This window comes from Crocodylus porosus, unplaced genomic scaffold, assembly GCF_001723895.1.
Source record: "Crocodylus porosus isolate Cpor-Errol unplaced genomic scaffold, CroPor_comp1, whole genome shotgun sequence".
Taxonomy (NCBI): domain Eukaryota; kingdom Metazoa; phylum Chordata; order Crocodylia; family Crocodylidae; genus Crocodylus; species Crocodylus porosus.
In genome coordinates, this window is record NW_017728925.1 from 9,348,284 (window position 1) to 9,363,477 (window position 15,194).

The following is a 15,194-nucleotide window of genomic DNA, read 5'->3' on the forward strand; positions in this document are numbered from 1 at the left end:
AAACCATAAAACCTTCTGGGGACAACTCTGGTTCTAGCAGCTTGACCTGTGCAGTTTCATAGTTGGCAGGGTCGGAAGGGACCTGAGCAGATCATCTAGTCCCACCCCCTGCTATGGCAGGAAAGAGTACTGGGGTCAAATGACCCTGGCTAGGTGATTGTCTAGCCTCCTTCTGAAGACCCCCAAGGTAGGCGCGAGCACCACTTCCCTTGGAAGTTGGTTCCAGATCCTAGCTGCCCTGACTGTGAAGCCTGATGTCTGGCCTGAATCTACTGTCAAACAACTTATGGCAGTTATTCCTTGTTACCCCCGGTAGTGTTCAGGGGAACAGGGACTCTTCCATTCCCCCCTGGTCCCCCCTGGCTAGTTTATAAATGGCCACTAGATCCCCCCTCAGCCTTCTCTTGCGGAGGCTGAACAGGTTCAGGTCCCGCAGCCTCTCCTCATAGGGCCTGTCCTGCTGCCCCCGATCATGCGAGTGGCCTCCTCTGGACCCTCTCCATGTTGTCCACATCCCTCCTGAAGTGCGGCCCCCAGAACTGGACGCAGTACTCCAGCTGCGGCCTGACCAGTGCCGCATAGAGGGGGAGGACCACCTCCCCGGACCTGCTCGTGATGCACCTGTGGATGCATGTCAGTAAGGCTAACCGCACCTTGTCAACGTCCTCACATAGGATTAGAGAAGTTATAATAAAAAATTTGGAGGCCCTAAAACAAACTCCATAGTTTTAAGAGATCAGATAGCAAGAATCAAATACTCCTGAGAAGCAATGATACCTTTGCAAAAGATTTAATTCCCAGAATTTACATGATGCTCCCTGGAAATATATGATTCATGCGGAACAGAATCATCCCCTTCAGGGAACTGCACAGGGTCTGGATTGTCTGCACTGTTGCAGCTGAGACGCATTTCAGATCAAAGTTGAAAAACACTACATCTGATTAGGCTTATCACGTGGTGTTACTGTTACTTTCATCTGGCCAAGAGAGCAGTTTGTTTCCACAGCATCAATAGTAGTTCAAATAATACCTTGTTGAATTAAAAATGTAGGAGTTCAGGAGGAGAGAGTGTGGCAGAAACAAATGCCAGATTAATACAGCAAGATGGACTGATACAAAGACACTGATGAAAAGTTTAGGTTCCAACAGGCAAAAAACAATAGCTCTTTTTCAGTGCCCCTCCAACAGCTTATTTCTTCGAAACAAATCCACAATCTGTCTCCTGGCCTGCAGCCCATGAACACTAGAGTTGATGATAAAATGCCAAATCCCTGTGCTCCTAATGTCCAACTGATGGAAAGGAGCTGAGAGACATCCCTGTAAAACTCCTAATGCCCCATTTCTTTAATTTCATTCATTTAATGTGCTTCCAGACATACCCAGAGCCTCTGTAGGCACCTCTGAATATCCAGTATTCAGTTGTCTTTAAAACTCCAGTGTCAGTCTTCCAACAGCCCATTTCCTGTCCTATATGTGCATGAATGGGTTAAGGGCCTGTTGCATGTGAGAAAGGGAATACAGGTGTGTGCAACAGGCCTGTAGCTGTGTGCCTTGCTGTTTCTGGGCCCATTTGTATGTGCATGTCTGAGCCTATTTCTGTGGAAATGAGCAGGTGGATAATGGGGTCTGTTTATATGCATGCATGCATGCTTGTTTTAAAAATAATACAAATAACACTGTTGTGTATAATGGCCAAAAGACGCATACAAAAAGCAAGCAGAAAAGAAGTATTTGGCGGTATGCTAATTATCTACTAGGGAACAAGGGGATGTTGCTTAACTAAGCAGTGGCTCCTCAACAGATGCTGAGTGCTGTTCTTTTACAAAGCTACGAAAGCCTCAGTTTTACATGCATTCACTGCTGGTGAAAGGCGCCAGACTGACTGAGTAAAAGCCCTTTTATGTCTAGGACAGGTACAGCAGTCAAGAGCATGGCATCTTTCTCTACACTTGAACTGGTAGGAAATATTTTGCTGAACGTGAGATGGTAGCACACTTTGTTGTGAAAGCACTAACGGAGGAGGGCAGCGAAGACGTCAGCTTGGTTCTGGGGGCCCTTTTGCACAAGTCATTCCACCGAGACCTACCACTCCCCTCCCACCAGCTGACCAACAACAGTCAGCAGATGGGGGTTTTCCAGCCACCAGAGTCCTAGTCTACACCTGACATGCGATCTAAAGATTAAAACTGCTCCTTCCCATGAATGCTTCCACAGAGACAGGCAGTCTTCCTTGCATGATAATCTTTCAGCATTGAAGTGATGGGTAAACCCCACTGTCCTGCATCAGGGGAGTTCAGGAACAATGTTGACCCTGCTCCTGCTCCGCCACACTGTCTGAAAATGAAGTTTATTTTCTGATGCTCCATGTGGCCAGTTGGATTATTCCGTTAACCATTTTTACTCCCCCTTTCTCAGCCCCCACGGGAATAGGAACGAGTGGGCAGAAGGACTCTTGCCTGACATTATCATCAAAGCCTGGGCTCTGCCCGTTTTGGAAGTCATCATGCCAGGGGGTGGGGATGCTCATTCTTGGATGGATGCCTTACTTTTGTTCCTTATGGCTTTTGCCTTTCTCATAGGGGCAAGAAGGGAAACCTGGAAAACAAGGAGAAAAAGGCAAACCGGGGCAGAAGGTAGGAACATCTTCTCTGCTTTCCATTGCCAGTGCCACTTCTTTTTTTATTCCCTGCTCTCACTTCTTTCCTTCAACATTTGTCTGCAGAAGCCTTCTCACGTTCTGTCAGTAATGCATATATGCATCTTCTACAGGGCACCAAAGGCCATCAAGGACAACTTGGCGAGACAGGATCTCCAGGAAAGACAGGGCCAAAGGGAACTCAAGGCCCTAAGGGATCCAGAGGTACCCTGGGACCTATGGTGAGAAGAGATCTGACCATGATTGAATGCAACAAACAGAGACACGAATGAGGGCAGGGGTGGGGAGCATGAACACAAATGGCAAGTGGGCATATGCATGGGAGGTCCAAGCAAAGGTAGAGGCACTTTGGGGCCCTGAGCGTAAGGAAGCAGGCAGAGAGAAGGACAGGTTTATATTCTTGTACTGCTTGCTCCTTTTCTTGATTCCTCACTTAACTGAAGTCAGTTGAAACCAATTCTTCATGATTTTTTTGAACAGGAAATGGGTATCCTTCCTAAATTAAAAGTTTAATCAGAATTTATTTTTTTAACAACATTTCAGTAGGGAGGCTTCCCTTTTTTCTTCCTCAATTCCTGTCAGTGGCAAATTTTTATAGGAAGAGAGAAAAAAAGAGATAGTAGGAAGGAAGTTGTACATGGAAAAAACAAAAACTTATTTTCAAAATATCAAAACTTGAAAAATATTCACTTTTCATTTTTTAATCAAAACTGCAATTTTTCATTAGATTGCTTAGTAAGGACTTTTTTCAAAATTCCCATGGAGAGTTGATCAACTTTTTTGATCTCTCAGAGTCATTAATCATCCAAGATTTTAGTATTTCATTTTGTGGCATAAGAAAAACTGTCTCGAGTTTCCTTTGCACCGATGGCAGGCAGAACTAGTTAACACTCCTAAACAAGCTGAAATATTAGGATTGGTTTTCTGGAAGGAGGAAGTGAACTGATAAGCTATTTTTGTGAAAAGCAGTCCCTGTGAGACTGCATGCTCACGGTGAGAGAAACTTCCAAGTCAAACAATGTTATTATGTGGAACTCTGCCTTGGACTTCTTCCCTGACTATACACCCACTCTTGATCTACTTATCTCAAATACCTACAGTGAGAACAAATATGATGAAGGGTTTGAGGCAAGGCATTGGGGTGAGGCTGGGAGAAGGAACAACAAAAGTACGGTGAAGAAAATTCATTCGTTTCAGAAATGTGATAGTGGGTTCAAGACGGTGAAAAACGATTATATTATTTCTTCATACGTATTAGACCTGTAGGGTAACTGGCATCATGGCGTCCCTTGCTTCTTTTTACTTTGCTGTTATAGCACGTACTGAAAGGGCAGGAAAGACTAAGGTTTGTTATGAACAGGGAATTGCTGAGATGTTTCAGAACAGTAGCAATGAGTGCCTGAGTAACGGAGAGAAGTACCTGGGGACTTGAGTAACAAGTCCTGCATTAAAAATTAAGGCCTTTGCATAGAACCTCCCTGAAGGTTTTTTTTGGCAGACTCTCCATGGATAATTTATGGATTATTTATTTATTTATTTAGCAGTTCACTAGACTCAGCCTGCCTTTGTAGCCTGTGCTTAAGAAAATAGCTTTTTTCTGCATTAAAAATAGGATGATCTGGAAAGGCTACCTGTTAGGTGGGGTCTGCTAAAAGTAGTGTGACAACTGGGTCCTATGAAAAAATCTCTCATATGGCACACTGAAGCAGTCCTTGTAGCTAATTCGTATCAATGGACTCCAGGAGGAACTAGCTCCACCGACACCAGGATTCAGATATTGGCAGATCCAAAGGACCTCAAATGACAGAAGTCTTGTTTTTCCCCCAGTACAAAGCACACTCCAATTCTGTTGTATCACCCAAAATATCTTCCAGTACAGAAAGCCATCCTTAGCCCCCTGTAGCTCACCTTGTTTAACAGCACACACCAATGTGTGCTATTTGCATGCCAGCGCTTGAACTTCCAGCTGCAAATAGGAAGCGCAAACTGTGACTTGTGCAGCGGTTTCTAGCCACTGGAATAACTAATGTGTACAACTCCTTCCGTTACCCAGAATGATATATTTTACTTATTGCATAGCAAAACACAGTCAAATGAAGTGTGGAGATTATCAGGTAATATAATATAAAGCGCCAGAAGAAGAAATTTGCCTAACCTACAACAATCTAAATTGGCCCTCAGCTAGCTGGAAAAGTTGGAGTCTACCACTCTCTGCAGTTTAACAACAGAGAGCTTTAATCTGAACATCAGGGTTTGAAAAAATGTTTTTTAACCTTTTGTTCAGACTCCTAAAATGTCAGTGTTTACCTCCTGCAAGCCACCTACCACAGTTCAGGTGGACTCCTCCTTCAGCCTCAAACCACAAAGCTAAGCAAGAGGCAGTCAACGTGCTTTACAATCAAGTCCTTCATTAGAACAGAAATCATCACAGGTGGAATATTTGGCCAAAAAATAAGACTTTGGATAGTAGCTAGAAGTGGAATCTGAACAGGGCTGGTAGAGAATAGAGCATGAACAAACAAGCACATCTGCCTTTGATAGCAATAGGCATAGGCGTGATTAGCAACTGGCAAGTGTTATCCACCCTGCATTGTCTTAAGAGTTTGCTCTGTAAACACAAACATATCAGAGAGCACTTGATAAAACAAAGAATTTAATTTTGGGGGGCTTGTTGACACCTATCTATACCTATTCTATGGTCCCAGAAGGAAAGGGCACAATTCAGAATTTCCAGCCTGAGGCACACCAGAAATGTGAGCTTGTTCCCAGATGGAAAAAGAAACTGAACATTTATGATAATGAAGTTTCTGGGGATCTGAATGAGCTGGGGATCTGATTGCTATGCAGTGCCGGAGAGTTTGTTTGGTGTAGCTACTTTCATGTCAAGTTGATGGCTGAATGGAGGGAATGCTGCCCAGTGGGAATGCTGCAGCATGCTGCTGCCATGAGACTAGTCAGGAATGACAGCAGCCTTTTGTAATGGCATTTCTCTTCAATTGCTTTGATAGGGTCCCCCAGGAAGAATGGGTGCTCAAGGAGAACCTGGCTTAAGGGGTTATGAGGTAAGCCTGCATGTTTGACTCTAGACTTGGCTTTCCCCAGTCCCAAACATAGCCTAATAACTTGCCCACAATGCAAAAAATAGTTTGAACATATTTATATTTTCAGTTTGGAGAGGGGACACAAATAGCCTTCTACTCTGTGCTATTAAAAATTCTTCACATATGGTTTTCCTCTGCCTTTCAGCTACAAATAATGCTTTACTATGTTCCTCTTAAGGCCTGTACATATAATTCAGGCATTTTTATTGTCAGCAGTGCATCAAACAACCTCTATCTCTAAAAATGTCTCTGTTGGCACTCTTACCATATGCTGTCTGTTCTCTTGCAGGGCCATATTGGACCACCAGGTCCAATTGGACCACCAGGGCCAAAAGGTGAAAAGGTAAGGGAAGACTTCACTGTAGCTGTCTGTTGTTCTGCATGTGCAAACCAACCCTATTCACACCTGGTAGAGCCATAACAATGGGTTTTATTTTCTTTATACCCATATAAATAGGCATCAGCACCTGCACTCCCAACACTGCCAGGGGAGTCATATGCTGATGGTAACCTAGCCACATGCTGTAGTCTGAGAACTAGAACCTGTGACATCCTGTCTGAAAAACACAGGCTTCTACTGCTTGCACTGAATCACAGTATAAGCATCATCAGTAACAGCTGTATGACTTATATCCTCCTCATTCTCCAACTGATGTACTGCAGGATACCAATAAACACTTGGACAAGTCTGGCATCCCATCTAGTAGACAGTAATCACATCCCTGACATACCAACCAGTGCATTATCAATGCAAGTCAACATCAGGATACACAGCCTACCAGGACATACTTTCGAGGCATCCACATGCTCTTGCATCTCTGAAAAGGCCTGTAGGCATGAATTTCAGGGCATGTGTTTCTTGGTTCTAACGAAATCCTACTGAATCCTCAAGACGAAAGAAATTAGATCAGTAGGTTTTTTGTTATCAAGTCAAAATAACACCCTGCACATGTGCCCCAAGAACTCTGCTCTTCAAATACTTGTCTACTGTTGCTGGTGTGTTTAGCCTTCTGCACTTCATAAATAAAGCAGAAGTGCTCTTTCCCCTCTTCCCCATTTGACTCATCTCCTCCCACACCCCTGACCTGCCTATCCACCCACACACCTTGACAAGCCACTTGACTGCAGCTGGGATGAGTAAGAGCCATTATTGCATTGCTACTTTCCTCTCCCCCCCCTTTCAAGGCATTTGCTGAGTCAGCTTAATCACAACCAGTTCAGGCTGGAAGAGTGACTCATCTTTTAATGGCTTCCTGTTGGCATGGCTTACCGTTCAGTGCTCTGAGGATGATCCCAGCTGGCTTTGGCTGTGCTCACGTTGCTGCCAGAGTCAATCACGTGTCTGTCAGTAGCAACAGCAGCGGTTCTTTCCCCCTCCCCCCTGCTCCCCGTACAGGAAGGAAAGCCGTAGTAACTGGAAATAGTTGTAAATGGGGTCCCCATGAAGTGTAAAGATGCTTGACATTTTCTTGCGCCTGGTTTTCTTCCTCTCTGCACTTAGCGTTCCTACCACAGGCAGAACTCAGCGCAGCAGCCAGGCAAGCCATTGGCATTCCCTTTGCACTGGTCTTATAACATATGGACATGATTGCACAAGTGCATCTGCACGCAATAATTTCTTTGCTTAAAGGGGCTCTTGAGACTCGGAGAAGAAATCCCAAGGGCACACATTTGCCAGGACATGGAACCCCATCACATTGGTTCAGGATTTCCTATCTAGGCCACTGTGTCTGAACGTGCTCCACCTTAACATGAATTTCTGCGATGTGTCTCCTTCATACCACACTCGTCTCCGGCTACACTAGCAGTGAGAATCCACGGTGGATGACTGGCAAGGAGCGTTGTTGTTCAAGCTGTAGATATGCACTCCTCTTAGAGGCTACACCCTGCATATGAAGATGGTGGGTGCTACCGAGAACTCGTTCATTGTCCGTTCCTGCCTTCCAGCCATAAGAGACATCCCCAGCACTAGAGCAACTGATTGCGTCTCTGCTGCTTTCTCACCTCCATCACTGTCTTTTGGTTTTTCTTCTGCATGGCTGCAGATGCTGCAGTATTTCCCTAAGGCCACCTATAACCTGAGCAACAAAAGAAGAAGAATGGAGGGCCTTGAAAATGAAAGAGTGAACAGAAAGCTGGAGAGGAAATGGAAATAGGGCTGTGATGATTCTGTGACTTTTTTATCTCCTGGTAAGTTAGTAATACAGATGAAGAAGGATATTTAATGGTGAAGAAGGTCTGCTGTTGTCCAGAGAAATAATGGGACTGATTACATCCGTCATTTTGGCATTCATCTCCATGGTGCCATCCCAGCTAACTACTCTACAGCATTTAATACATTGAAAGCTCCTCAAAGAGGCCTTGCTCAGAGCAGATGCCTGCATTTGGCAGCAGCATGGAGCTGTCCAGATGGGATCCTTTTAAAAATTACAAACTGGTGTATCTCACTGTGGGAAAGGAGCCAACAACAACAAGCCTCCCCTTCTCCATGCATTTTCCATTTGTATCCCAACATGTTTACTTTTCTGCCCTTTTACTTTTTTTTGTTACTGCAACTTCCAGAGAATTACAAAAAAAAACGTTAATCTTCCCCTCTGTGAGTAACCCAGACATCAAGAAGTCCTGAAGCAGTTCAGCCTCATAGTACTGGACTAGATCAGTCTTTCAGAGCAAGGCATCCACAAACTGATGAAGACCTGAGGTGAGGTTTCACATGTTGAATCTAAAACATTGCCCCCTGTGTCTAGCAGTGAGCTCTGAAGAGCCTGATAATCTTTGAGGAAGTCCTACATTTTAAATTTTCTTTAAGGTACAGCCCCCATGCCTGCTCAGGCTCTGAAAGGGAACCTCCTTGAACAGAGGTATCTGATATCAAGACTTCTGCATCTCAGGACCTTTGTTAGACTTGCCACTGAGGCTGGAGGGGTTTTTCTCCTTTATATTTAGACAGTTCCCAGGGGTGTCTAAAAAATACATCTTTTCTTCATCAATGATCAACTACCCAAATGTCTCTATCCAGCTTTCTACTGACAAGTAGCCCCTGTACAGCCCTTTCCTATGTTCTCTTTTTCAAGAGCTCCCCTAACACTTCAACAAGCATGATCAGTGCACCACCCAGAATGCTTTCTATTAAAGACACGATACTGATGCCACCAGTACAATCTTGAATTTTGAAACGGCAGTGTATAGACAAAGGGTGTCTGCAAAAGCCTTTAGGAATCTACCTCTGTGGGCCTACAAAAGCTGACACTGGCACAAGCTCCTCCTCACCCCAGCCTGAAAATCTGTAACATAGCTTGGGCCGTCCTTTCTCCCCTGTGGCCGAAATACTTTTCAATAACCCGCCAAGCCCCTCCAGCAAAGAAGGCACCAGCAACCATCAGACTCTGAAGCCAGAGAGGTTTTCTGCAGCAGGACACTGGCCACTGCAGCTTTGCCACTGCCAAAAGCCAAGTGCAGACAAATTGCTGTGCAGGTCTTCTCTGGGGTGGTGGAGCTGCTGAGCGTTTACAGAGATCAAGTACACTACTGCTATTCAGCTCACCAAAGAGAAGGATAGCAGAAGGATAGGGCTGGCAGGATGGAAGAGTGAAGACTGCAGCAAAACCCCAAGGAGATGTTAAGACACTGAAAAGGGTTGTTCTGACCATTTGCCTGAACATTACAGAAGTCCATAAAATACTTGGTTCTGTGTGAATTTGCTTTGTGGGTTTTGGTGCATGTTACGAGTTCTGGTGCAACAGCCCACGAAGCCAGGATGCAAGTTACCCCCAAACTCCACAAAAGAACAGTCCCAAAGCTGGAGCCCAAACGAGCTGTGAAACAGTAATCCTGAAAAGCCGGGACACCAAATATCCAGTGACATCAAGTAGTCAAAAACCAAAGGAGCTGGAATGTAGCTGTGCTGTGTGGAGAGATAAGAAACAGCCGTCTCAGAGCTGGACTCCAGAGAAAATAGGCCACTGTAGCCCCAAGTAACTTATGCAAGTGAATTTAAAACAGCAGCAGCAAAACAGCATGCATGTGAAGAGTCTGGAATGCAGAGCCTCCGAAGGTCAGAAATACAGCGGTATTTGGGCCGTGGAAGAAGTCACCTTTTGGGGCCTGGTGGAAAGGCTCAGTTTCAGGCTCCCACTCCAACAAAGCACCACTGGTTGTGGACTACAGTGCATGACTGTAGTAATGCAACAGGATCATCTGACCGGATTGGGATCCTGTGTCATCAGGTAGTCTGCACTGCTCCAGAGCCTCTTCTGAACATAGGTATTGCTAACTGAGAGCCAGGCCAAGCCCTTTGCTTAGCTTGGGGATCACTTATCCATACAAATGATCCCAGTGAAGTCAGTGGAGTTCTTGCATAATTGGCTGCATAAGGGGATAACCTTGACTACAAAAACTGTGATAGCAGCATGTCACCTAGGTATTTGGATCAGCCATGTTCCCTTTATAGCTCAGGGAATGTGCAGTGAGGTGGGGAAAAGCACGGCTTGGTTAAAATGCTACACTGACTGTCAAAGCAACAAAATTCAGAAAAATCACAGAAGCATCCTGCATCCTCTCTATTACAGGTCTCTTGCTTAATTTTAATTTTGCTCTTAATTTTATACACAACAACAAAAAAATAGCTCTGTGCACCTGGTTTCTTAGAAAGGGGTAACTAGACCAGGTAAAAAAAATCCAGCAGATCAGTCATGCATCACTAGAAATCAGCTTACCAACTGCCTTGGCCTCATGCTGTATGTTAGCTCTTTATAATAATCCTCCTTCTTAGTGCAATAAGGATTTTCCCCAGAAACTATCTGTCTACCTAGCCCTTTTGGCAGAAGGATGTGCTTAAGGTTGCATGTGCTGCAGCACAGCTTTGCTTCACACAAATTTGCTGGTTCCTGCTTGGTTGAGGATGAGCAAACTGGAACCAGCAGATAAAAACCATTCCCAAACATGAACCCAAATCTTGAAAGCTCAAAAGGCCAACTGCTCCCTTGTTCCTTTAGAGCACCTAGACACATTTCCACTTTCAGATCTCAATGGAGTTGAGAAGAGTGGAAATGCCCAAAAGGAGGTCTATGAGCAGTAGTCCCAGTATGACCAATAACAAGAAGTCCAGGAAATAATGAGAGAGACTCAGAAAAGATCTCCATTTTGCCTGAGCCCAAACTCTCAACTTGGAGGATTAATCTGAACAGAATCCACATCAGTTCATCTATCATAAATCCAGCCAGGAAAGTACCTCTCTTTCCTTGTATCAAAGGATACTCAGGAAAATGTTACCCAATAATACTCCCCTATCCTTAGCCTAAGAGGAGTATAGCTATGATTCAGCCTTCATAGTGCTTATCCTAATGGAGATTTAGGTGCGATATTCCCTTCAATAAACCTCATCCTCTGAGGTATTCATGCATTTCTTACAAATAACTTTAGTTCAATCTTCTTTAAATGAAAAAAAAGACTGGATCCAAAAGAGGCTTGGGCTAAATTTCAATAATGTCTGAGAGTCTACATTCCACTGGCTTCCTAAGAGATTTATGGTATCTGTACGCTGCGGTCTGCAAAATGGCACAGAGATACTCAACCTGTCTCTAAACAAGCTTCTTGATAGCATAAATAAGCCTGCACTGCGCCCCTTGCTGCCAGGCCTGAACCATTTCTGATACCTAACTGGGTTTCTTTACAGCTAGCTTGGATATCTCTACATTACACTCTAAAGTTGAGATTACTCAGAATTTCAATAGCATGGAGGCACATAAGAATGCAGAGAGGCATTTGGTGGAATTTGCTCAGGTACCTGGCCCTGATACAAATACCTCCCATTAAAATTATTGAGGGCCTGAGTGTCCATCTCACTTAGGCCACATGTTCACTATGCCCAGTGGCAGTACCCCCAAGCTTGCTGCAGTGCTGCAAAGAGGTGGCCTCTTCAACTAGAAGCAATGTAGCTGCATCTCTCCATCACTTCAGGCAGGCTGCTCAGCACAGCTGAGTAACAGAACAAATTTGCCCAGCATCATGCTAATTAGCTTGTCTACCAAGCCATGAGAATGGAGTTACACATTTTTTGCAGCAGGATAATGTGCTGAAGGGTGCTGCTGCCCAGCCTGGCTGGTTTGCTTGCTATATAGCCATAGCCACAGGTGCTTTGAAAGCACTTATCAGTGCCCCAAAAGCCTTTATTTATCTGTCCCTAGACTGCTTTTGAAAACAGGACTTAAATTCTTAGGCCTCGTAAGCATTTTTTGAATATACTGTCCTTAACTTTAAAGGGGATCTATCCATCTGAAACATGTCTTTAAAAATCTATTTTAAAAAAATCAAGGGTATTTTTGGGAGTGATATATTGTATTGGACCAACTGCACAGTTGGCAGAAATTTGAGACAATCTTTCAAGCTTTTTTCAGGTCTCAGTACTCTTCTTTAAATCACCTCAAAATATTCTCCCCTCCCATATTGCCTGGACCAACACTGCCACAATCTCTTTGAAAAGAATTTGCAGGAACTAGTCCTGTTGGAGTCCTCCCAGTCTATTGGGTGGTTTTGCCATCATGTATGACTATTTAAAAACTTACGTAGTCCTCTGCAGGAAACAGGCATGCAAATAGGAGAAACCAACTAATTGGCTGCACAGCAAAATGGTGTGAAGCTTCTTTTGCACAAATTTAACCAAGTAGACAGAGACAGAAAAATGATTTGATTTACTTTTCTCCCCTCATTCCTTTTTGGGACCCCTAGATGCTATTTATGACAATACTACCCTGAAAAAAACCCTTCAAACAGAAATGTGATTTTTTTTTCATTTTAAAAGCTGATGCTCTCCTTTCATAAACAGCTTTTTTTCCATCTGCTAATATCAAAGGCCTCATTTACATCCCACTGAAGTCCTTGGGAAGAGTTCCCACTGACTTTGGAACAGGTCTTTATAAAACCACTTGTCATGTGTACTCTGGGTTATTTTAATGCTAATATTTATGTCCACAGGGAGAACAAGGTGATGATGGGAAGATAGAAGGCCCTCAGGGAGCACCTGGAGACAGAGTAAGATATTGCTCAATCCTTTCTCTAATCGTTGTGGACTAGATTTTGCACGTGATGCACATGCAGATGAAACAGCCAGGTGGATTCTTTTTCCTGGTCATTGAGGATCCTGCCCTTAAAAGCTGGGACAGAGTGGCCTGCTGATGTTTTGCATGTACCTTGAACCTTTGCTGTATTTTTGTAGGGTCCAGTTGGTGACAGAGGAGATCGAGGGGAGCCCGGAGACCCTGGTTACCCTGTAAGTCCTATCCCTAACATCTTGCTAAAAAACTAACCATCTGGAGGAAAGTTGTATTAGCCTATGAAGCATTAGGCCCTTTGCCTTGGCCTCATGTGATACATGATCATTCACAGTTGTTACGCCGCATGAGAGCAACAGTCGTCCAGATCTTTTTCCTTAAAGTGGGAGAGAATTTGTTGAAGGCAAGGAAAAGTCCCGTACATCAAAGCCAACATTCCCAAGAGTCAAAAGAGAAAGAGCAGGACTTTCTGATCAATGATCCTTTTGAATCTCAAGGAAATACAATGAGGAGTTTGCTCATGAGGTTTGTGAAAGAGCTCACAAGACCTGTCCTGATAAAGTTGAGTAAGATTCAGGATTGGTGAACTTATGTATGATGACATGAGCTGGGTGCTTTTATGGGGATCCCTGTTAACTTAATTAATTGGAAGCTTCCAAAATCCCCTCTGTCAGCTAGGAGCAACCTTGCCACAGTTAAATTTATGAATGAGTACTCCTTACTCCTGTGTCATCTCTTTAAAGACTTCCAGTCCTCCCATCCATAGGCTTTCAGCATGAATAACTGAGCTAGTCTGAGAAGACTCTAAGGACCAGGTCTAACCTTAGCACCAAAGTTGTCCTTGAGAGTGGTTAATTATAATAACATATCAACCACCCTAATGGATAACCTTCAGATGTCTCTTCATGGGTAGCACTCTTATAGTCCATAGTGCATCAGTATCCAAATGTTCAGTCAAACTAATCGTGTCTATATTTAGGGATGCAGCAGATAAACCCATTTCCGACTTATATTGTGATGTACTGGATAGGTATTACTATCAACTGCATGTTTCTTACGACTATCCACAAAAGACCATACGCTGTAATGGAAGAGGAGCCAGCTGTCTTAATCCAAGATGTCCATTTCTTTAGCAATGTTAGAGAAGCCATGTTTTCTTGCCACTTACCCTTTTTTTCCCAAAAGATGCCATCTACATTTCTGAAAAGTATTGATTAGATCATACAGCTAAATTTTCCATGGTGTCTTTCAAACATGAGCACAAAGTAAACTGAGAGACAGCCACAGAGTTGCACTGTAATATTGGGAAAGAACTGGGCTAGACAAGAGATGAGATGAGTCAACGACAAGAGGGGTACAGGAAGACTGTGAGATACCGAGGAACTATGGGATGAGGAAAGGGAAAATTCAGAATCAAAAATAAGTGCAAGATAGTAAAGATGGAAACTCTAAGATGAAGAAGAAATTAGAGAAGAGGAGTTTAACTTGAAGAGGGCTCTTTTCACTAAGACAGACACTCGTGCTTCTGAGAGATTGCACCACCTGAATTCCTGAATTGCACCACCCATATGCTTGGTCTTCACAGAATTAGCAAAACACAGCTGTGTGCACTGCAGCTTCCCCACCCTCCATCTTCCCCTCCATTAGGACCGGGTGGACCATCACAGCAGCACCCATTACTGCTTACGCACTGACAGAAAGAATCCAGAGAAATAACTCTCTCTCTTTGTATTTAAGGGTCAAGATGGGCTTGATGGGGAAAGAGGAAAACCTGGACAGCAAGGCTTACCTGTAAGGGACTTCTATTTTATTTGATTAATTAAATGCATGTATTACAACCTGCTCTTATTGTGTTGTGTATGAGAAAAGAAGAAATAGAACAAGCAGGATAAGAAAGGGAGCTTCAATAAACATGGTAAGACACAAAGTACAATACATGCATTTCCAGGTGCCAGGTTTTAGTGGGATATTTTATCTATATCTATACCTATTAAACTTATGCTTCTGAATATACAAAATATTTCATGAAGTGGGGTATACAAAAGTGGGGAATGGAAAGCTTCACATGTTCTAATAAGGTATCTGTAGGCCTGTTTTACTGGATGTTTTAGCAACAGGAGGAGGACTGGAAAGCTTGGAAAATTAACATGCTATTTGTATATTAACATGGGGCATCTGTTTGCAAATCTGTGGTCTGAATCCAGGACAGGTTAACAGTGACCCAAAGTATTTAGACGCAATGTCTGCATGATAATCTCTAAGAAATTAGCAAGGATTTAGTTAGGGAGCTTCTGGAGGGGCTGGACGTATTCAAGTCAGCCGGCCCGGATGATCTCCAGCCTAGAGTTCTAAAGGAACTGGCCGAGGTCATTGCAAGTCCCCTGGCAC

At 43.8% G+C, this 15,194-nt stretch overlaps 1 protein-coding gene across 1 annotated transcript in view; it reads left to right on the forward strand.

Moving 5' to 3' along the window:
• Positions 1-15,194, forward strand: part of COL27A1 (collagen type XXVII alpha 1 chain) — a 215,874-nt gene that overhangs the window by 177,405 nt on the left and 23,275 nt on the right. The window contains exons 37-43 of the mRNA XM_019540657.1: positions 2,580-2,633; positions 2,770-2,877; positions 5,665-5,718; positions 6,047-6,100; positions 12,730-12,786; positions 12,971-13,024; positions 14,544-14,597. Of these exons, the coding sequence (XP_019396202.1) occupies positions 2,580-2,633; positions 2,770-2,877; positions 5,665-5,718; positions 6,047-6,100; positions 12,730-12,786; positions 12,971-13,024; positions 14,544-14,597 (435 nt within the window). The remainder of the gene's footprint in view (positions 1-2,579; positions 2,634-2,769; positions 2,878-5,664; positions 5,719-6,046; positions 6,101-12,729; positions 12,787-12,970; positions 13,025-14,543; positions 14,598-15,194) is intronic.